The sequence below is a fragment of the Chrysemys picta genome, chromosome 18 (assembly GCF_011386835.1).
Source record: "Chrysemys picta bellii isolate R12L10 chromosome 18, ASM1138683v2, whole genome shotgun sequence".
NCBI classification, from domain to species: Eukaryota; Metazoa; Chordata; order Testudines; family Emydidae; genus Chrysemys; species Chrysemys picta.
Genome location: NC_088808.1, coordinates 17,925,825 through 17,949,864, shown reverse-complemented (window position 1 = coordinate 17,949,864; position 24,040 = coordinate 17,925,825). Strand labels below are relative to the sequence as shown.

Sequence of the window (24,040 nt, the reverse complement as noted above, 5' to 3'; positions counted from 1 at the left end):
GCATGTTAGTTTTACCACAGAGCAAAGTGCACTAACCCCTGCCTGTCTCCGGAGATTAACCAAACCAAAGTGCCTTGTTTTCCCTTCGTTTTTACCGTCGGGGAGCTCACAAATGCTAGTTGCCCCGAGGTTAAAAACACGGCGTCCTCCTTAGCAGTGAAGACAAGCCCTTGGCTTGGGAGCATGTTGCCCAAGGACGCATGACTCTTGTTGCTGAGAGGATGCACGTGATCTCAGGGGATGAGGTGCTGCTGATTACAGGGTCCGGAGAAGTCACTGTCGATCATCAGCAGGGATGTCCTGCTTTGCATGCCAGCAAATGGAGAGTGAGCGAGTCGGTGGGTGAAGGGAATGGAGAGGCAGCAGGCCCAGGAGAGTAGGCAGGTGGGTTCTGTTCCGGGCAGTGCCACAGACTTGCATGGGAGCTTTTGGGCATTAATCACAGGCCATTTACTTACGTGTCTAAATGTGGATGTATTTTAGGCACCTACCTGTGTGACACTGCCAGCTTTAACGCCACCAGGCCCCCTGCAGAATGCGAGTCGTGAGTGGGAAGGAGAGGCGTACTTCTATGGTGTCTGTAAAGTGTTTTCAGATCTCACCTGGGAGGCACTGCATCACCACGAACTATTACTTCGCCAGCTCCTATTCAAGTCAATGGAAAGATTCCCATTGACGGCTTCCGTGGGCGTGGGATCAGGCCCTATTGTGAAAAAGGCTCAGGGTGGTACTTACAGAAGTGCCTAAGTGACCTAGGCGCACAAGCTCCTTTACCTTGGCCTTGTGCTCCCAGCTCATTTAGGTGCTCTAGAAAAGCCCACCCTCTGGCTCTCAAACAGAGCTGTGTGCTCTGACTTCTGCTTTTGTTCCAGGGCTTGCAGGAGGTCCGAGGTTCCTGGTACAAATAAAGGCAAGTAAAATTCACAATCAGTGCATCTCTTCCTTGATTGAAGCCGTGCGGCGCTCATGTTCACACTGACGTATTCCAGCTGGGAATCCCACAAAGGAACGGGGTACAAAAGCCTATGGAGCCATCCACATGCTAATGTCAGCTAGCTTGTACCAGGTTAATGTTGCTTCAGGAGCAAATCCTAAGGAGTGGGTTGCTTTTCTCTTGTTACAGCTGCCGCGGCTTGCTGTGTGTAGCAACGTATGCCATTGAGCCTGGTGCCATGAAAAATTGCAGCGTTCCTCTGCAGTCCTTGATTGTTCTCCTAACTTTGGTTGCTTAATGATGCGTCACCGTGTTTGCAAAGGCGTGCGGTGTTCAGCCTTTCCATCCTCCACTCTTTGTTCTTTCCTCTTAGCCCAGCGCTGTTCGCTGCCGTGAAAACCTCTCTCGCAGGAGAGATCTGACAATAGAGGGCTGACAATAGGATGAAACAGGTGCCTCCAGGCGCCTTAAACCCCCGTGGCTGTGATTACTCAGTGCAACATCCTTCCCCGTCCCAACCCGGAGTAGCTGGGGTGTGATGCATGGAAGGCTAGGGGAGATGGAATCCCCCTCCGTCTCTAAGGCCCCCTTTGCTGCTATGCCTCCATACCGTGGGGAATGGGGACTACCTAGCAACGGATCTACAGTCCCTGCTTCTGAACTCCCTCACCTCTGCCTGTCCCCAACCACGGCCAAGAACCAGTGTGGAGGGAGCTAGGGCCTGCAGTGAATCAGGGGGTGTGGAACCCTAGCATTGGGGTCTGAAACGGCAGAACTGCACCGGTTTCGTTGCATTTGGGGCCCTCTGCGGCTGCTGAGAAGGGAGTAGGATGTTGCCCGCTCTGTTTAAAGGAACATTGTCAAAATGGACATGCCCCAATTCTCAGATCGTGTCCCTGAAGCCTCTGAATGCTGCAGCTTTAGCTCAAACGGGACTCTCCTGCAACCCACCTTTGTCAACAAAGCCCGACTGACAAGATTTTGCATCCCTCTGCCTAGCACTACCTTCAAAACAAACTGCCCCTCCTGCTGTGGGGAAATCTGTTGCCAGCCAGAGCCAGGGCTGCAGCTTTGACATCGCTCGAGCTTCTGTACTAAGGAACCTGCCGCTATCACCGGCGAGTGTGTCTGTGGCGGGAGGTTTTCACATGCATGTTGTGTGGTCCCTCCCCTCAGCCTGGCTGTACTGCTCAAGAGATAACAACGTTATAGGATTCCTCTAGAGCAGTGAGGGAGCAGCATTCATGTATGTGTATTACAATGCCTTGCCTGTTTGGAAGAAGGGGGTTGGAGACCGACTAAGTAGGCGGCTGTCTTGACTTGCCCATAGAGCAAGCCAAGGCTCTGATTTTTGGTAGTTGAGGCCCAAGGGTCCCCCTTTAACCTATCAAGGCACGTGCCTGTAACTGATTTTCTATCAAGCCCAGAAGAATCGTGACGAGGTGCTAGTCTCTCTCCAGGGTGATGATTTTTCAAGAAGCACCCAGGACTAGAGCTGAAGAAATTCTCGATTCTTTTGGTATGGTGGCCAAACTGGGGGTGAGGGTGTGAGGAAAAGTTCCTTTCATGAGAGCCCTGGCGTGTTCACAGTCTAAATAGAGGACAGATGCACAAGGATGGGAAGGAAACAAAGACCACAGGGAGGTTTTCCCACGGTCGCACAGCTGGGAATAGAGTCTAGATCTTTTGAATCCCAGTCCAATACTTGGACCAACGTAGGCCTGAGTCAGAACTCTCAGATCCAAACTCCTCCACGCTTGGCGTGTTGATTCAGGAATGAAATCCAGAACTGGGGCCAAATGCTCCATCTTGCTTCACACTCCCTAATTGTCTGAACCCAAATACTGGATGGGAGCAGCCTTAAGTGTGGAGTGGGCCGATATCGGAAACAGAAGTTTGTGTTCCTGCCAGCAAAACTCGGCTCCTGCAAATCCAAGCATCAGGTCCCCCCTAAGGCAATTAACCAAGAAGAAATCACTTCCACTCACCATCCCAGAGGAGAGAAGGGATGATAAGTGAAAATCTTTTATATGGATTTGAAAAAATTCTCCTGTGTAATGCAGCCCTCATGCTGTTTGCATTTGGCCTCTAGTCCCTTCGTCCCAAGGGATGGTAGATCAACTCCGGATGTGGCTCTAGCCAGATGTGAATCTGACAAGCAATTAAAGTCTCTAGCGATTTAAGTTCGGAAATGTCTGCAGGCAGTGATTCTGAGGAGGAGGTACTAATGGGATCTCTTATCCTAGATGGTTTGGTTTACTAGGACCATTTTATTCACTGTTGTCATGCTCTCAGTAATTACCTATGCCCGTTATATCTTAAGTTAAGTATTATAAAATGGGTTTAGAAGGTTGTGTAATGAATCAGTGTCCTGAAAACACACTTGGTTACTACTAGAACCCTGCTTCTTCAGCTCCACAAACTCACACCTCTGCCGCCTGAGCCAAAAGAAGGTTTTTACCTCTGGATGGCAGTAACTCCCATATCCCATCTGTCGGCCAGTTGCTAGAGGGCAACAGCTTTTTGTCATTCATACATCCAAAGCCAGTACGCTTCAGAGAGCGAACGCATGTAGTGACTTCTGTCACGGTACCTTTTTTAGGGATTCCAGCATTCCAGAGTGGAAAGGGCACAGTAATTAGAAATAGATTTAAAAGTCAGACTTTATTTAGGCTGTGTGTTTCCACAGTCAGTACAAACAAGCCCAGTGCCTGCACCGTCGGGGACATGACCGATTTTTCGCATGGGAGGTACCATACCGGAACTGACCTTTGTAAAGCCAGCTTACCCAAAGACACTTTCTTTCCCCATTTTTTAAATACAATACCCAACAGAATAAATGTCACGACCTTAGGATTGGGTGGCCCCCTGTCTCTCTTGGAATCCAATTTGAACTTGAGTCTCCTGGGGTGAAAGACTAGTGTGTTGAAACTCCTTTAAACTAATGCCACAGATTGCTTCGATGGCGTGATGAATGCATGCGCTGCATGTGTGGTCCTTGCTCGTCATCTTCTGCACACAGTAATACTGATGCTGACAAGAGTCGCAGACCCCATGTTACCTCAGTGAACTTGAGGCAAAGTCCCAGGGGACAAATGCTAAAATGCTACAAAACACCCACATGGACTCTCATCAAGACGTTAAGGAGCAGATTCTCTGCTGGTGTAAATTGGCATAAGTCATTGAAGTCAATGGAGCTGGGACCGTTTATATCAGCTGAGGATATGGCCCTCGGTGCTTATGAGTTTCCAGCCCAATACACCTAACAGCCAAGGACTTGATGAAAGGGCAGAAACATGCCCAAGGGGATACAGCACCAGAGAAGAAAAGGAAGGGACCAGCTTAAAATATGGGTGTAGCGGGGTGGTCACCCCGCTCCTGCCCAGGGGGGTTAAAAACAGCCCTGGGAGAGGGCTGTAGCAGGGGAAAAGCTGGTGTCTGGAGCCGGCCCTGGCTGAGACACAGAGCGTGGCTGCTCACCATCACGCTGGGAGTCTGTGCACGGCAGGGAACTGAACCAGGCTCTCCCAAGGTCCAAGATTGCATCGGAACCACTGGACCACGCTTCCTCTCTGTAGTAAGCCAGCCAGAGGTGGAAACTATCTAGCATAGGGGGTTTCCACCCCCTTTCTTCTTTCTACACATAGTTCTGTCCCAGCAAGCAACCTCAGAGAAGCCAAGCGAGGCAGCGGGTCAGATAAGGCCATATACAATCCAGTATGCTGTCAGTTGCAGGTGGTGGTCTTTTTAAACCTGGTTTTCTTTGGGATTGGAGGCCCCGGCCAAATTTTGTTTCTGGTGATGGCCGAGTTAATGCTCTGAAGAGGATGTTTTGGCTGAAAGAGGAGAGGTTCCCCGTTGGATCGGATCCATCTGTTACTGTCACAGTTGAGCTGAAGGGAGGAGAAAGCGGCACCACATTCTACTGCTAAATGCTAGTAGGTGTCAAACTTTTCCCCTTAAATGCGATAATGTGTTGAAACACGCGAAGGATATGAGCTGTTATTCTTTCTCCTCCTCTCTAAAAACACTTGCTTCAGATCTGAGTAAAAGATAAACCAGGGTATATAGATAAACAATGGCTGAACCATAGAGTTAAGGCTGTGAGTCGGTCACGGTTTCCGTGACGTCTGTGACTTCTGGAGCAGCTAGCAGCAGCATTTTGGGTGTGTGGAAGGGCGTTGGCGGGTGTGTGTGGGGGGGCTCCCCAGCTCCCACTAGCATGGCCCTGCAGCTCCTAGGTGGAGGGGCTAGGGGGCTCCGCCTGCTGCCCGTGCCCACAGGCCCTGCCCCCATAGCTCCCATTGGCTGCGGTTCCCAGCCAATGGGAGCTGCGCAGCCAGTGCTTGTGGTGGGAGCAGCGTGCAGAGCCCCCTGGTCCCTCCATCGCCTAGGAGCTATAGGGACACGCAGAGTCGGGTAGGGAGCCTGCCAGCCCCGCCAACCCTCCCTCCCTCCCTCCCCAGCACCAGCGGAGGTCCCGGGCCACTTCCCCCAGCACCTCCCCCCACCCCGAACCCCCCCCTTAGAGCACCTGCTGCCCCCCCCCCAAGTTTTAGTTAGGGGTATATAGTAAAAGTCATGGACAGGTCACAGGCTGTGAATTTTTTACTGCCCATGACCTGTCCATGACTAAAACGTCGCCTTGCATATAGTGCACTAAGGCTTTGTCTGCACAAGGGCGGCTTGTAGAGGAGGTGTAGCTACATGCCGCAGTGAAAAGCAGGCTGTGTCCACGCTGCAGTGCGTAGCTATGCGTGTCAGTGAAAGGCTCTGGCAGGGAGGAGGCAGTGGGGAGAGACTTCAGCTGCCGCAGCTTTTCCCTGTTGCCGGAGTCTTTACCCGCGGCAGGAGAAACACTCCAGTAGCAGTGTAGACAGGTGGGTACGGCTTGGGTGAGCAGAGAGCCACATAGGTTATGTACTAAGGGCCATACTCTCACCCTTCTGGAGTGTCTTTACCTGTCTAAGCCATGTCTCCCCCTCTACGCTGCTGATTATACCCATGCTGTAGGGGGAGGGCCGTGGCTACCTATCCATGTCCGCTACACGCTGCCAAAAGAAGTGTACCGAGTAGGCATATCCCAAGATGATGCTGGATCTATGATCATGTAACATTGTCTCTGCAATATCTTATTGCGTAGCTTATGATTTCCCCACTAGAGCTCTGCTGCCATCAAACTCGCATTGATTAGTTTTGTCACACCCAGACCGCCAAGAACAGAAAATCGTAATGGTTCGATGCAGCCCTCGGAAAGTTTGCCCAGTATGAGCCGTTTCTTTTGAGAGATGAGGAATGTAACTGAATGGTCAGTTTTTAATTAAGTGCAGAGTTTTCCATCTTTGCACTGCAGGAAGCAGTCGTCCTGTTCTGCTTTATAATGACACTTTTGGGCATTTATGATACTTTGGTATGTTTCATCCATCTCAAAGCACTTCACAAATGTGAGTTGATACCATTATTCCTGTTCCTAGAACGGGCAACGAGGGACAGAGAGGTGGAGTGACTCACCCGGTGCTTTGTACCAGTCAGAAGCACAGCTAGTAATAGAACGTGAAGGCTCTTGATTTGAAGAGCTTGCAGCTGGTTTATCACCAGAGGAACTTCTGAGTTCACCGCTGACTTACTCCTTTTGCAGTCCCACTGAAGCCAAGGAGGAGGGTGTTTTCAATGGTGATTAAATGCATTGTGAAACCGCCTGGCTTTCTTTGAACGACTCCCTGGGTACGCCCGAAAGGATTACGTTTCTGTGTGATCCCATGAGGCCCGTTAAAGCTTTTGGAAGCCAAAGCGAATGGATGGCAAGTGAGCTACAGCAAAAGCATAATGGGATGGGGGAGAGGGGACGATCTCATGCTTCGGGAATAACTGATCACTGTGTAAGAAACGAAAAGATGGTTTAAAAACTTGGTTGTTTTGACAGTTCCAAAAAGCTGAGATTACCGTCCTTCCTGATGAGAAATGCATTCTGAGATTTAAAATAATCCTTCATAAACATTTAAGACCAGCCTTCAAGAGTAAAAAGCAAGCACTCTAAGTGTTTGTCTTCCCAGCAACTAAACACCAGGGACTGGCCCGTGTCAGCAGACTCGAGCTCACAAGGGAGGAGAGGTCCAGAGCCCAGGCTCCTACCTCAGCCCAAATGTCTACACCACAATTTTCCCACCCCGCAGCCCGAGCCCCATGAACCCAAGTCAGCAGTCATGGGCCAGCCGTGGGTGTTTAATTGCCGTGTAGACGTACTCTTAGTGTTCCAGGGAACGTGGTGTAAAACCAATTTTTTTAAAGTGGGGGGTGAGTATATTTTCAATCCATTGGAAGTACTTAACACCAACCAATCAAGCCGCCACCTGGTTTCTTGGATGGATCATTGGCTACCCACAAAACATCCAGACCCTTAAATCCCAGGAGGGCTGTGCAGATGCAGGAGAAACCTAAGGCGATGACTGAAAAGTGACGTTCCATAAGTGTGCCATATGGATGGCAAATGCTTGTCGAGGACTGACTGGTCGGAGTAGAAACTCTTTGTCACAGAAAGCTGTGTCTGCATGTTGTGACAGTTGATTATTTTTTATAGATGAGATTTATTATAAGCCATGCCCTGGAGTTCCAAACCGTCTCAGCCAATCAGGATGCAGCATCAGAAGCTGCCTGTTTAATTATTGAAAGGAAGCTGTCAAGTCCTCCGTACTGACGTGCCTTGAAAAGTTCTACTTTATGGGAAGCCCGTTTCCTTATTCCCATTTAGTGTGTAGAATAACCTCCATCTGCACTCACACCCTGCCACTGCTTCCCCCAGTCACACAGATGTGACAATGGCTCCAGGCCAACAAGGGAGTGTGGAAAACGATCCATTGACAGCAAAGGGCCAGATCTTTCTCTGCTGTAAATCTGCATCCCTTCTTTGAAGCGAGCGGAGCTACGTCCATTCAGGCTGGCTGATGATCGGGCATCAAAAAAGCTGATACTGAAAGTGCCATTTCTAAAGTGAGGTTCAACTGGTGAGGTTATAATCTTGATGGCATTGCGCCTTGCCTTCGAGTTTCATTGTGCTTCCTGTGTACGTTTCTTCAAAACCTTTCAAATCCGGCCCAACTTTAGGGGGAGTTCGTCCTTAAAATAGCTAAACTATCCTGTTCTTTCTTGAGTTCTCAAATAGTCTTATTTATACAGTAGTCGCAATGTCAATGATTACTAAGAAGGAAAGGGGTTACACCACTTGAGGATCTGTCCCTGGAACAAAGCTATAAAATTGAGATGGAGACTTTGAATATCCCCAAGATTTGAGCAAGTAGGGACGGTGACTGGATCTAGGGTTTTGGTTCAGGTCCATCCCTGTGGCAAAAGAGACTATATCATACAACCTTGTGAACGGAGTCGAGACCTGCAGTAAGGGTTCTGATGGACTTTTAGATGAACCCAAAACCCCAGCTTGGATTTAACTGTAGATTTCACAGGTGTGTTAAGTGACTCCCTCCTTCATCTATACAGAAGAGAAAGAGAGAGAGTGATATTTTATGACCACCAAGAAACAGATCCTGGCTGAAGCCTCCTCTGCTGGTTGCATAGCTACAGGCATTAAGGCCAAAATTTTCAAACTGGGGCACCTAAATCCACCTTTAGGTGTCTAAGTAAAAGTGGACTAACTCTTAGCAGGGCTTAGCACCGTTGCTTCTTATTGACTTCTCCAGCCATGGTCTGCAATTCTGGAACATAGGTGTCTAAATATGGATTTAAGTGCCTAACCTTAGGTACCCATTTGAAAATGGGGGCCTATGCCATTAAGTGTGGCAGAGCTGTCCAGGAAATATAGCTTCCCAGTGTGACCAGCCGTATCAGTACAGGTTGATGATCTATGTTATATTCTGCCTGAACTGCAAGGGCATCGGTGTTCATTTCCTATTGGTGAAAGGAAAAAAAACTCCCATGTGCTCGTATTGGTGCTTGTGGAAAATCTACCCACTCCCACTCTACAGCAGTGTCATTCTGTCCTGTCTTCCTTGCACGCCCCTCCGCCCAGGCCTTGACTGGGGTTTCACTGGGAGTAAGATCCAGCCCCTAACTTTACAGAATAACCACAGGTGGCAAAGTGATTGGTTGGGTTTTTTTCATATTCAGCAACTCCTCAGATATTAATTTATTGTACCCATGTGTGTCATATTTGGTCACAGGATTACTTTTGCATTTGCTTCTGAGTTGTTTAAGCTCCAGGAAAACACTGTGTCACATGCACACAAGCTCTCTGACCTGGAAAATACCCTAAGTGTTTCATAAGATCAAGGACGTACTTTGCATTGCATGCCAAGAGGGCTCATTTTCCGCTGGAATAGTTGGTCTTTTTAAAAAAAAAAAAAAAAAAAGAACTTCGTTCCAAATTCCATAACAAATAGCACAGCATCTCTCCCCCTTTTGGAAGACTATAAATCAAATGCATCAGATCAGTCCTACTTGTGATTTGCTCTTTGTTCTCTGGAAATAACACACTGCTGAACCCTGTGTTTTCTGTCTGTTAAGAAACTTACTCTGGGAGGTTTATTATCTTAGTTCTGCAGGGGATTTTTCCAGAAACATTTGAAGTTGTTTGGAGTTTTGCCATTGACTTCAATGCAATTAGGATCAGGGCTTAGCTGCTCCCAAGGCTTACGGGATGTTTGCGGGAGATCCTGGCCAGCGGGTGCTGTTTAGGGGAGATTGAGTAGGAGCACCAGCGATCATGCTTTTTAAAACTAAAATAAGAGAGATTGTTACCCCCAGAAAAGGGAATGCACATCTGTGCAGGAGGCAGAGCTTTCTTGGAGGCTAGTCTGAGACCGGGCAATAAACTCCCCCAGGGACTAAGAACTATCACAAACTTCACCACTTTCTGCTTCAAGTACCAGGCGCGCGTCTCTGACCGGCCTTCTTCAATATAAACACAGAGCACCATGGCCGTTTAATAAAAATCACCCAAACCCTGCCAAAACAAAACACTCAGAAACCACCCGTAACAGATGTTACTAGTCACATTGCTTAATGCACAACTGGAAGGCACTCAAATACTATGGTGAGGAGCAGGGCCGGCTTCAGGAACTGCAGGGCCCGATTCGAATACCTGATGGCGGTCTGGATCTTTGGCGGCAGGTCCTTCACTCGCTCCGGGTCTTCTGCGGCACTGAAGGACCCGCCGCCGAAGACCCAGACCACCGCCGGGTAAGTGTAAAAAATAAAAAAAATAAAAAGGTGCCTAAGTTAGGTGCTCTTCTTTAAGATGCGGGGCCCGATTCGGGGCAATCGGCCTAAAGCTGGCCATGGTGAGGAGCGTGGTTTTAGAGCCTATATAGAATAGAATAGACATTGGAATGGGAATCGGGACATGATTTCTGTTCCCAGCACTGCCACAACCTTGAGGTCGATATACTGTATTCTTATTTATGTATCTTATTGTGCTAGCTATGCATTGGAATCCTGCAGCTTTGGATAGAAACCGCCTTAGATCCCTATTCCTGGGCTGCTGTTTAGAGAAGTTTACTTCTCCCCAAACCATTTGACTGTTATATGCAAGTGCCTGATAGGTCATGAGTTATCAGGCCTTAAAAGGCCTCATCTATTGCTGGCTTGCTTTTTCTCGCTCATTTCATTTCAGATGTGGTTTTGGGAGTTGACGTCTCACAAAGCACTGGATTAAGGGATTAAAGTGGGGTTTGTCAAAGGTGCCTAAGATAGTGAGGTGCAGAAGTCCTATTTCAAGCCGGTGGGGGGGTGGGGGAAGCAGGAGGAGGCTTCTGAAAATCTCACCCTAAGAACCTGACTCTCCTCTCACGTACGTGAGTTTAAATTGGTGTCAATTTCACTGAAGTTGGTGGAGTTACACAGGTGTAAAACTAATGAGAAAGTAGAATGAGGCTCTAATGCCCTGTGCTAACTGAAAGCTTCATTCCAAGCTGCCTTCATAACAGATACCAGCAAGAGAAATTTAATTTTAGGCCTAGCAATTGTTGAGGTTGTGGCTGCTCAAATCATACTGGCACCCGAGTATGTTTTGGAAGGAGTGTTGCAAAGCAAGACAGTAATCGGAATGATGTGACTGTTCAGTATATCTCCTGAGCCGCCAAGGCAAGAAACAAACAAGATGTCAGTCTTTTTTGGAAAGCTGACATTCCCAGCACTGAACAACATTCCTTTCTAGTGCCGATGGCTTGTAGTGAGAGCTCATCCAGGGCTCAATATCGCAAGTCGCCCAACCCTGCAGCAGCCTCGTTTTCTTTCTCTGAACCCGTATTTTGACTGCCGCTAACTGAATGCATTCGCTCTCTTCAGATAAGGAGGAACCTTACTTGGCTTTGCCCATTTTCCTATCAGGATTGGGCCTGGAATTTTCAAAAAGAGTGAGGTGTTCGCCTCCCTTTGAATTTCGGTGGGATTAGGGTTCTAACTCTCCCAGCTCCCTTTGAAGATCTTTCCAGGGTGTGTACACATCTGATGTTGATTCTGAAGTTGTGATACTTGGAGATTTGAAGGGTTTGTGCCCCAGGGGAATTGTCCCCTTTTAGTGCCCTTTAAAGAAAGGAGAGCTAAATAATAAAATACAAACAGGCCCATATCAATACACCAGCTCTGAACGTCTCTGAACTTTGGGGATGTTCACATCTGGATCTGAATTTTATGGTTCGGTCCCATGTCTGTATAAAAGCAACATTGATCCCAATATTTTAGATAACACAGTATAACTCCATATGGACGAATGCCAAAAATAAGAGGCTGCCTCTGTAAATACGAATGTTAACCAAAAACTAACCTGCAAACAGGGTAGGTTTAGCCAAGAATAGTTAGGTTAAAAGTTCACCTAGCGTGTTTTTTTTTTTTTTTTTTTTGTAGGATAGCTTTGACCCGTGTATCATCATGGGACAAAAACGAGAGAGGGACGCTCTTTTCACAAAGACACAAAATCTGTCACGCTGGCAACTGAAGTGGAAAACTTCATTTCCTAGACACAGGACATGAGCTCTTCTGGAAGGGAACCTGATAAAAGGTCCCTGGAAGGTGATCTAATGGAAAACAGGGAATACAAGAAAGTGCTGTAAGAATTGAATGAACAGCACTGATGCATGCACTTCACCTGCCTTCCCCTTTCAGAGCCTGGGGCACAGGTTGTCCTTCGTGTAGTGTCGCTAAGGGTCAGCCTCCTTTTTAGCATGTTCATTAATGTTTGTTCGTTGTCTACATTAAGTGCTTTAAAAAAAATCTTGGTTAGAATTTGACCGTCTTATTTGTACTTTGTTTGTCTATCCGAGGTGCATTAGTGGCCTGCATTGCTGCAGTGTCTGATAACATGGCACGGGACAGATGCAGAACAGAGGCACAGAGAGATAAAAGAACTTGCCCAAGGTTACACAGGACGTCTGTGACAAGGCAAGGAATTGAACCTGGGTTCTCCCAAGTCCTAGGGCTAGGCTGTTGTCCTACCCACTGGACCAGCCTTCCTCTCTGAGTTCCTCATGGTTTGAATTTTGACAAAATCTGCCCCACTGATTTTATGATGTAGCTGCCTTTGTATCAGGCTCAATTCTGCTCCCGCGGAAGTAGAAGTAGGTATGCTAAAGGGAACTAGATTGTATTGGCTTGGTAAGCAGGGACTGAGATGACCTAATAGGTTGTTTTCATTCTCTAATGCCTGTGACTCTAATTCTAAATCCAGGCCTGATAGCACAGCGCTGGGCTAATAGATAAACTAAAAAGAAAACCAAAAACAAACCAACACCCTGGATAGATAAACCGTGTGTGCTAGGAAATCATGTCACCACACACTGAATGTGCTGAAGGAAAATTCTGCGGAAAGTGTTAGCAAACACAACTATTCTTGTAATAATGGTTTCTTCTTATTGTCTCATGTGATGCAGAAATGTACTTTCTTCTCTGCAAAGTGAAGGGAAAATTGGATATAAAATAGGGAGAAGTTTTAGATAATCAGCTTATTATTAATAATAATAATAATCAGTATCAAAGTACTGCCTAAAGACCCCAGTTGAGATCAGGGTCCCTTTGTGCTAGGTACTGTACAAACAGAGTGAGGGACATTCCTTGCCCCAGTGAGCTTAGTGCTGATAGACAAGGCAGACAAAGGCTTGGGAGGAAGAAAGGACTGTTTGTCCTATTTTATAGTTGGGGAAATGCGGCACAAAGAGAGTAAAGCCCTGTTCCTGCAATTGATCAGCACAGGGGAATTGCTTCCCCCCTGAAACCGTGGAGGGAGGCTCTATGGGGCTGCTGCAGTCTACCTGTGTGCTGCAGGCAGGGGCGGCTCTATGTATTTTGACGCCCAAGCACAGCAGTCAGACGGCTTTTGGCAGCACGCCTGCGGGAGGTCCGCTGGTCCTGCGCCTTTGGCGTACCCGCTGCCGAATTGCCGCCGAAACCGCGGGACCGGCGGACCTCCCGCAGGCGTGCCGCCGAAGGCAGCCTGACTGCCTCCCTCACGGTAACCAGCAGGCCGCCCCCCGCGGCTTGCCGCCCCAGGCACGCGCTTGGAGCGCTGGTGCCTGGAGCCGCCCCTGGCTGCAGGAATGGAGTCTTGGGGACACAGTCTGTGACAGAGCTGAAAAAAGATCCGGGGTCTTCCAAGTCCCAGCTGTAACCACAAAGACCATCCTTCCTCTCCAGTTGTTTGTGTAATCTCCTCCTCGTTGTGTTTTCTTCTTGAACTGCACTTTTTGTTTCTGTAGTTATCCTTGAAGCAACTGGGGCTGCAGAGAGAGAGGCTGTGAATCCCATATCTGCCATTTTTTAGTTTTGTAAAGTCGAGGTGAAACAGCTGGGACAGCATGTGAAATTGCAATCTGTAAAAACCGCTCCCATGTTTTTCTCTTTGCCATTTCTTTACCTTAGCCACTGATTGAACCTATAGCCTAGAATTTCAGTTGGAAATGTGTGACTTTATTATTCTTAATTACTGTTTTACCTCCTTGCTTCCTGCCAGGCTGAACAGTAGAGAAGGAAGGAAGTTTAAGAGATTAAAAGCAAGTTACATTTAAAAGAAGGAAAGCAGTGCACCATGTTTTCGGTGTTCTTTCTAAACAAGCATCGTTTAAAACAAAAATGACTTTTCGTGGTTCCTTTTATTTGTATTTATTTCCAATCAAGCCGCATAGTGCGTGCAGGGGGTTGTTCGTACAGCACCAACAGCATGCTAGGAGCTTTCTAGAACATGCATGGGAACAAGGTCCCTGTCCAGAAGACCTTGCAATCAAAGTAACAATACTTACCACTGATGTAGCACATTCCATCTATGGGTCTCAAAGCCCTTGATAAAGAAAGATGAATTTTGAGGAGCCAGATTATTTTCCAATCTGCCTTGTAGATGCACAACATGTAAAGCCCAAGTTTACCTACTGGGGAATTAACAATAATGTAAAATAAAGATCGGCTTAAACCTTCTCTCCAGGATTGGCTATTCCGTGGGGTCCTCCCTCAGGATTGCTCAGCCCACACCGTAGGTCATCTCCCTCTCTCTCTCCCCTCCCTGCGCCGCCACTATAGACAGTCTCACCTCCCTTATGTCCCAGTGGTATAACGCACAACCTTCCACACTGAGTCAATAGTAACCACTTAACCTTTACTGGTAGGCTCCACACTTGCTGGATGGGTAACCTGTTTTGAGTAACCACTGCCATCCTATTACAATAGCATTATTCACATTTTTCAGAGGAGGAAACCAAGTCGCAGAAATAGGAAATGTCTTGCCCAGGGTGATAGTGACAGAGCTGGGAATGGAGTCCAGGGGTCCTGATTCCCATCTAGTGCTGCTGTGTCCTGTGTTGACTCCTGTTGCCAACCAGCCTTTATTCAGATGAAAGGAGGAGGACAGGACGCAACGAGGCATTGTGGGATTGGCTGATTGATTGCCTTGATTTGTTTCTTTTTATTAAGTTTGAAGATTTCAATCATCATGGATTTAAAGTTACGGTAAACGTTTAATGGCATCAAACAAAGCTGCCGGTCTCTAGAGCCGTACCCAAGGACCTCAACGTATTTAAAGAAATGTTAAGCCTCACAGCATCCCAGCAAGGGAGTTAATTATGCTCTTGTATAAGTTTTTCCTCAGCTAGGGCCGAATTCACCTTTGTGCAGAAGGCCAGCACTAGAATTATTCACTGCTTAAGTCCCACTGAGAGCACAAATTGGACTTAGCTGCTATATAGGCCTTGTTCTTGACCGCTGCCCAGGGTGCATTTCTACCCTATGTGTATTAATTTTGTGCTCAACCTATGGCAGGGAGGAGCTCTTTTCCCACCCTTGAAATCACTCTAGTCCTGCTGCCCAGTGACCCACTTCCTTAACCTCCTCTGGTTTTGTTGTCGCAAGCAGAAGCTGGTGCCAGTTTCCATGATATCCTTAGCCGAGCGCATTAGTAGCTGGCGACTTGCACAAAATTGATTTGTCGGAGGTTCACGCGTCTTTTATATTAGTCACTGACCCCTGGGTTGCAGCAGGAGACAAGAAACGCACCCACTCAAATATGTGTTGATAAAATGAAAACCACAGACCCTTGGGATCGTGAGCCGCCAGTGTTCAAAAAAACATGAATCAGCTTCTGAAAATCATGAGATTTGTTAAGATAATCCACTACAGGTTCTTTTTCTTTGTCTCCTGATTCCTGAGCCTTTAGGATGCACTTGCTTCATGTTTTCAGGCTTTTCTCTGCAACCATGAGGGCTAGAAACGACCATCACAAATGTCACACAACTTGTGATAAAATCATGACGGTTGGCAACACTGGACTGTGCTCCCTAACATGGCTTCTTTGTGACTAGACCCGGTACAAGTGGCTGTCTCAAGCTATGTTCTTAAGTTCCTTGTTTGCCTCATGAATGCAAACTCACAGAACATGATCCCATTTACCCAGTTTGAGCCAATGTGTACAGCTCAGTGGGCAGTGGTGCACCTTTCCCTTTCTAGTTCAGTGCCTTGATGCTGTGTTACTTTGAACCAAACTAACTGCAGATTTGAGCCCTGTTAAGAAACACTTACTCGGTCTGATGCGATGGCCAAGGGAGGAGAGAAGTAAGGCAGGTTAGTCTTAGCGAACTGATCCAAGAATAGCAAAAATCTGGGGCTTGCTGGGCCATGTATTAAACCTTTCATGCGAATCAATCTGTTTTGAAACCGGAGAAGGAGGAAATTAAACTTGGGTGTGGTTAAAAGTTCGCCTGTTTCCAATTTTGCTCACCCACAACATGAACCTCAGATGCAAGATCACAGTTAGCGGGACGGTTCTATGGGGAATCCACTACCACTTGTACTCTCAGTTCATGGATCCTTTCCTTGTGTCTTATTCCTCCCCCCCTCAATTCCTGCACTCCCTCTGCTATCCTTTCTGTTAGCAGCAGTGCCACGAAGAGATGACAAGGGGGAAACTGATCAGCTTTGATATCCCTCTGCCTTTATTTAGTGCCATCCAGCCAGCTTGCAGCTCTGAGCAAAGGTCATTGTGTTCGCAATCCGGGGAATCACAGCTTGGCCATCTGGAGTGAAGTGCAGGGTTGACTATGGAAGATGGGCTAGGCCCTCTGCAAGGACTGCTTAGTAACTAGAGGCATCCATCCCTACCAGCACATTAGCCCACTGAGGCCTGTGCCAGCAATAATATATTGGGTTTAATTAAAGCAGTATTTTTTCGTCTCCTCCGTATATTATTTGATTATTGCTTCAGAATAGCCAAGGAATTTATTTCTTTGCTCTTTTAATCTGCCCCTTCCTTTTTTCTTTTGGTGTTCCCTCACACACACACACACACACACACACACACACACACATATCCCCCCTCTCCCCCCGGGCTTTTAACTGCTTAAAGCGATCAGACTCTTTATTAGTTTAAGTAAATAAGAGCATTTTTCACAAGCATTGCGCTTGAAGACATGTTTGTTCATTGCAGATGGAAGCCTTTATGACTGGACCAATTCCGTGCGGTAACTCTAGCACGATGGGGCACCCAGATACTGGACTTGATTCCAATGGCGTTGGAACAGGGGGCATGCTGAGAGCCATTGAACAAAACTGTAAACCCTGTATATGATGGAAACCGTTTCAAGCTGGGGGTGCGGTAGCACCCCTAGTTCCACCACCCGTGCTTGATTCTTCAGTTCCCTGCACCTTGTGCTAAAGTCAGTTCCAGCTGTGCAAAGCAAGGCCACAGTGGGTGTAAAATTGTGTTTGCAGAAACAAAGGTGCATTTGTGCAGCACCTAGCACAGGGATGTTTTGGTTCAAGACTGAGGCTCCTGGGTGCTACCGCAACCTAATTTCCTACTGCAGCCACAACCCTGAGCCTGAGCTGAAAACAGAGAAGAGGTATTCTCAGAAGCTGATGCCCATGGGGCTGGATAGGTGTAATACAAATAAGTGTAATACTGATGAATATTTTTGTTCCAAAGCAGCCCCTCGTTTACCTAATGTGCTGATCTGATTTCTCATGGGCTACAGCAGATGATGATTGTATGTGCAAGAGGTCAGCATTACAAATCACGTATTTTCTCTCCTCTCTTCCAGACCCTTCCCTTCAGAGGAGACCACAGAGAACGATGATGATGTCTATCGGAGCTTGGAGGAACTGGCTGAGTAAGTGGCTGTGCAAAAAAACAAACAAACAAAAAGTCGCAATTCAGTTTCAGCAAGGAATGATCAAAGAGGGAGGCCCGGCACTCCGATCCCAGCTGTCCTATTTTATGTTCTTGCCAAGAAATTTTTGTGCTGCTGCAATAGTCTGGCTTTTTCCCCCCCCATGTAGAGCACTGGGAGACATCAATTCTAACAGAGCTCAATGTGGGGTGATTGGAGGCTAAGACTATGAAGATTCCTCCATAACTCTAAATCCCACTTTAAATACACGGGGACCGTATGTGATTCCCCTGATTGTCTGAGTCAGGAATAGCTCAGAGAAGGGAGTACCTCCTCTTTAACTGTCTCCTCTCAGCAGCAGGTAGTTAGGGGATTACAGATCAGTAGATAATCCACCCAAGAAGGTCTTGTGCAGAGCATAATTCTGGAAACTCCACATCACGTGCCCTATTGCTCTGTTTAATCCTAACAGTGCACTCGGCACTCGACAGTTCGCAAAAATACACTGTCCCTGACCTGAAAAGCATACAGTCCAGAAAGTCAGATACTTGGGAAATGGCCATACTGGAAAAACAAGAGATGGAGAAAACGTAATGGGGTCCAGTGGGGAAGGGAGAGAGGAGTCAGTGAGTCTTTCTACTAGAGACCCTGAACAAGATCCTGGCTGTGTGTATACTGAGGAAACTGTCTAAATAGACAAGGCAGGGAGAAAGGAGGTATTAATATCCCAATTTACAGATGGGGAACTGAGGCACAGAGAGGGGGATACTGGAGGCCAGACAGGAACACTGTGGAAAAGGCCGGATTTGAACGCTGGTCTCCCGAGTCCCAGGCTAGTGCCCACCGTGACTGGTTTGTGGGATTCCTGGCTTTGGTGCTCCCTGATTGGTGATTTTCATGCTTGGTGATGGGAGATACGGGACACTCGGCTTTATGTTGTCACCAGAGTAAAGCTGGAATCTGGTTGCTGCTCTTGTAGTTCCACAATAGCGTGTTCATCTAAATTGGGATTTTCACAGGAGCCGATGAGTACTGGTATATGACAGTTGGGTGTCTAACTCCCTTAGGCTACAATGAAAATGTCAGCCAGTCTTTTCAGGGCTTCAAACACATGACTAATTGGATTTATTTCTGATCATACGGTGTGTTGTGGGAATGCCTTTGGCATATCCGTTTCTATCTTTATCTCTGGCGTCTGTCTCTGCTATTGTGACAATATTGAAGATTTTTAACAACCTTGAACCAAATCATAGAGAGTGAAATCCGGGCCCCATTGAAGTTGATGGCAAAATTCCCATTGACTTCAGTGGGGCCAGGATTTCAATAATGTGCAATCCGTTTCATATGGGGAGAACATTTGCAAGGGTGGATATATGGTTTTATACAGTTAAATATTATTGTTCAACAATGTAAATAATAAAGCTTAATCCAATGAGTTCCTTATGGCTTCAGTTATTACAAAAGTAAATCATAAATGGATACATGGAACGGAGTATATCCGAGTCCCTACCTCGTGGTTTGGGCCTAGCAGTGATAATTGAATACGTTTTAACATATATAGGGCTCCTTTCAAAAATAAGAGTTTCCCCCTCCTAATGGACTTAAAATAATTTTAATATTGGGTTTTTAAATTCCTGATTCTGACCCAGATGCATGTTTTAAATTGGGGGATACGTTTGTGTGAATTCCTGGTGTCTGCGAAACTGATTAGGGCTATTGGAGCTGGCTCTGATCCAGGCAGTGTGAGCAGGCAATATTTTCCTTAAAATAAATGTTTTCAGTCTGTGCTCCATGCAAGGAACAGCTTATGCTTTAAAAAGAAGGATTCACACCTGTAATTACTTTGCTGCTGGTCTCTGCTGCTTCTAAGATGTGACTGTTCCTTTCTAGCTGTATATGTTCTTCTATAACCCCCATTCCCATATTACCTGAGTAATGGATGGATTATTAATGGTTTTTATCCTCGCAACGCCCCTGTGAGATTGGAAAAGTTTGCCCTGGATTTCTCTGTGCCTCAGTTCCCAATTGGTAAAATGGGACTAATATACTTCCTAAGTTCCTAATGGGACTTAATAGCCTAACTCATTAGGAAACCCACTCCCATTGTCTTTCAATGAAAATAAGGCTCCTCTCCTTGCTGTCCCAGCTTCGCTGCATTTTTTAACCCCACATTTCTCTCCTCCTCATGAGATCCAGGCTACAAAGTTTGTGGGTGTTCAGATCCATTAGAGAAGGACCCATATGCCCCCCCAAAAAAGGGGGGGGTAAGATCCCAAAGTCTGATAGTGTTTTCCACTCCCCCCGTTAGGAGTTTACGTTCTTCAGCTTTGTGTCCGTCAGATAGGAGCGCCCAGAGACATACCCAATATTGTAAAATATATCGCAACACCCAAGGAATTCATTCGAATTAGAGCTCAGTAAATTCCAGTGATAGAAAACTAGGAGATTACCCAGGTAGGGGACATCGGCACTGTAGTGGAAGGTGTCCTGTCCAGTGCTATAGATGGATGGGCACTAGTTGATTGAGCTGGCATGCTAAAAATAGCAGTGTACAGAGATGAAAGTAAGCCGGTCCGGTCCGGCATACCGGCAAGAGCCAGTACCCCGTGCCGGACTGGACCGGCTTCTCCAGTGGTGATTTAAAGGGCCCAGGGCCCTTTACATCACCGCCGGAGCCCTGCCACCACTACCCCAGCAGTGGCAGGGCTCCGGCGATGCTTTAAAGGGCTGGGGGCTCCCCGCAGTGGCAGGAGCACCAGGCCCTTTAAATCTTTAAAGGCCCCGCCTCTTCCAGTTGAGGCCCCGCCTCTTCCGGTTGAGTCCACGTCCCTGCTCTGGACTCCGTCGTACCGGTAAGTCCTTTGTTACTTTCACCCCTGGCAGTGTATCACGGCAGCACAGGCAGTGGCTCAGGCTGGCCGCCCGAGTACAATCCCATCGATCAAAGCCGGCGCATGTATGTCTACCCGAGCTGGCAATCCCACCTCCAGCTGCTGTGTAGACGTACCCTTAGGAATGTCCTCAATATTAATGTTCTAGCTCCATGAAGGGTGGCCTGAGCAGCATGATTCATTAGGAGTGGTCTCTCGTTCTGTCTTCCACAAGGAGACACTAAGTTGAGATGCACAATACCAAATACTGTGCAATAATGTTGCATCCTGGCAAGCCCAGGATAGCATGAGAAAAGAAGAGGTCATTCCTGAGCCGGGAGTGATTCAATGTCCCAAACGTCTTTAGCATCCAGCGGCCATGGGGGAGGGACGAGCCCATCCTTAAACGTTTCTCGGGTGCTAGGAAATGATTTTCACAGCAAGCTGTAAAAGGATCAACTTCTAGCAAGTCCAACCACTATTGAACAGTGAAACCGCATGTAACAATCTTCCCTACTTTGTCAACCTTTCATTGCTTTTCGCTGCTCTGTATTCCCCTCCCCCCTTTCCCGTTAGCTACACAGACACGGTTCTACTGCAAATTATTGGACGGTTTCTCTCTTCCCCCCCCCTTAACTATTTCTAAAATGGGTTGTTGCCCTGTTCTGAACGTAACTGTCAAAGCTTCCATCAATAATGGAGCTGAATTAGCCTCGTTAACTTCAGCCCAGGGGAACAATTTGTATAGTGGGGGTGCTGAGAGCCATTGACTGGAACTGTAAACCCTGTATATGATGGAAACCACTTCAAGCCAGGGGGTGCTGCCGCACCCCTAGTTCCAGCCCCTATGTTTCAGTGTGGTAGGATACAGCCTGTGATGGATAGCCACTGAAGAGGAATGCAACATAGAGCATCTATATACATAGTAAATAAACGGAGTTGGTCTAAACTGCTCCCAATTGAGAGTTTTATTATTAACTTAAATGGGAGCAGAGTTTGGCCAATACTGAGTGCTTTTGAAAATCTCTCCCTTAAGGCCTCTAGGGTACACAAGTGGAATTGCCGGAGGGATAATGGGACAAACCTAATATTTGGATGGACCAATACATACATGGGGCCAAACAGTCCCGTTGGGTGAAATCTGGTCCCCACTGAAGTTAATGGCAAAGCTGCTGTTGACTGCAGTCAGGCTAGGTTTTCACCCGTTGTTTTCAGGGATACTACTTGTGTGAGTGAAGCGAGCAGGGTTTGGCCCACGTGTTCATTTACATATTTGAGAGGGTTAGGAGTAGAGCTGGCTGTGCATGTGCCATCAGAAATATTTTCTGACCAAAAATGCAGTTTCCACAAAATAAATATTTGTCATGGGAAAAGGTCAATGTTGCCAGTACAAAATATTTAGTTTGACCTAAAGCAGAATGTTTAATTTTGATGAACTTATTCAAAGCCTTTCATTTCAAAGTTCAACAAAACTTTACCCTGTGTTTCCCCATCAGCACATTGCCTTACAGGAGCTGTAGTTCCGGCTCGCATTCTCTCCTAGGGCCAGGCACCCCAGAGGACTACATGCCCCATAATGCAATGAGGATTTCCCTCTGACCGAGCTGTGTGGCCCATCATGGGAGATGCATGAATCTGGGTGCATCATCAGACATGTTGTCTAGCCATGGGAACCTGGCCCAGAGGCAAGAACGGGGTATCTGGCTCCCAAAGAACAACTCCCATGGGGCAACACACCACTGTGAAGAATGTGCTTTAATATTGGACTGACTTGAAACAAAGACTTTCAGGTCAGTTCAATAAACCAAAACAAACATTTTAATTTCTGGAACGTTGAAATATTTCATTTTGATCAAAAATATTGAAATGCAGCATTTTGATATTTCCAAATAAAAAATGTTCAGAGCTTCTGTTCGGTGAAAAGCTTTGAAATTTCAATTTTTCACCTTCTAGCTTAAGTGGTGATGAGCTTTTGAAGCAAGAGGGTCTGAGTTCCAGCCACATTTTCTCGACAAAACTCCCAAGAAACCAGGGCATGCAGCACGCTGACAACTGTGAAATCCTCAATGGCCATAGAATTGTTACATTATTATTGAATTACTGTAAGAGCAACAACAACATTCTGTGGCAAAAGAAAAATCTCTGACTGATATAAATCAATAGAACTGCGCTCAGTGTGGTTACATGTATCGTACAAACAAGCTGTTTCCTTCAATGCAAGTCAAATTTGCCACAGGGAAACTTGTGCGTGTAAAGAACGTTCATGCCTTGATGCACACATTGTGCTTTCAGATTTGAGGTTCCGAGTCACGTATTCTGAACACAGAATTGCCTGCTGGGGAAGTGGGGGCAACCCATTCAGAAGATGGAGAGATAATTATTTGCAACAACAGTTCATAAAAATTGGACTGATCATTGAAAGGGAGGTTAAGAAAAAACAAATCTTTCAATGGAGCTAAAGGTTACTAAGTTCCCTGCCTCCGCCCCCTATGTTTTCTTTTCAGTTAGCCAGATGGCTGACTGGAGAAAGCTGGTGTAGTGGGGCAGATGGCAAGGCTCAGTGAGTTTAAGTAGTGCAAGCGCAGTGCTGTGAGTAGGGGATCAGGGGAGGAGGGGGGTCATTTTCCTCTACTGTGCAGTTTCTCTTGGAGTCCTGTGATATCAAATGTTTCAGCCTGCCACAGAGAGGCCTGATCACAGAGTTTATGGGGAAAAGGCCACTGAAAATGATAGAGGCTGAGCTTTCATCCAGAATTGATCCAGATGCTGGTGATAACACAATAGCCTATTTCACCGGCACCGGCTGATAAAAATCAAAGCGTTGTTTGTCCTAAAGGACCTCTGGTGAGTCTGCTAGTCTCCCCCTGCCCCCTTTATCACAGCTGACCTGATTTGATCATTCTGCAATCACCTCTGATAGATGGCTGTCCAATCTAGCATTGAATGTATCTACAGATGGCCATATCCCAGCCTCCCTTGATGGCTTGTTTAATTGCCCTCACCTTTCTTACAGCTCTAAAGTTTTACTTAACATTTAACCTAAATTTTCTCTCCTGACTCTTAAACCCATTCTGCTTATTTTGTTGCATTAGATTTATGAAACCAATTGATCCCTGTCCTGTTTACATCATCAAAAAGCTTCTGTAGGGTGTATCTGATCGACTGTATCCAGTATCGTTATGGTACAGTCCTTTTATGCTCATAAGAATCCAGCAGTCCCATTTTGGCTGCATTTGCCTGCACGTTGCATGTTGTTGTTCTGGTTCATTTCATATCATCTGACGGCAGACCTTGTCAATCTCCGTGATAAACTGGAGTCCATTTAAGAAAAAAGTGTTTCTTTGATCCTTTCTGAAATGAGGAACGTCCCAGTACTTGGGAGATTCCGTACTTCAGTTTGTTTTGGGTTTTCCCCTAAACAGTTGTAAAGTACATGTGGGAAAACTTAGGACAACGTGTTTTGAGCAAGACCTGTGGGGGCGGGGGAAGAACAGGGTTGTTACAGGAAAACCTTGTAAGGGAAGATACACTGGGTTGTGGTTAAGGCACTGGAATGGGTGTCCAGAAATGCGGGTTCAGTCGACGCTTCCTGTGTGACGGGACAAGCTGCTTAACCTCTTAAAGCCCCACTTCCCTGTCTGGAAAAG

The 24,040-nt window shown here is 46.8% G+C and overlaps 2 protein-coding genes across 5 annotated transcripts in view; one reads left to right on the top strand and one right to left on the bottom strand.

The window, feature by feature from the left end:
* LOC135976492 (spidroin-1-like) overlaps positions 1 to 24,040 on the bottom strand; it is a 925,731-nt gene that overhangs the window by 349,564 nt on the left and 552,127 nt on the right. The window lies entirely within an intron of this gene.
* Positions 1 to 24,040, top strand: part of VAV2 (vav guanine nucleotide exchange factor 2) — a 310,659-nt gene that overhangs the window by 203,394 nt on the left and 83,225 nt on the right. For all 4 annotated transcript variants that reach the window (XR_010593637.1, XM_065572399.1, XM_008169092.3 and 1 more), the window contains one exon: positions 17,455 to 17,523. Coding sequence is in view for 3 of the 4 variants with exons in the window: in XM_065572399.1 (XP_065428471.1) it covers positions 17,455 to 17,523 (69 nt within the window). In the remaining variant the exon portion in view is untranslated. The remainder of the gene's footprint in view (positions 1 to 17,454; positions 17,524 to 24,040) is intronic.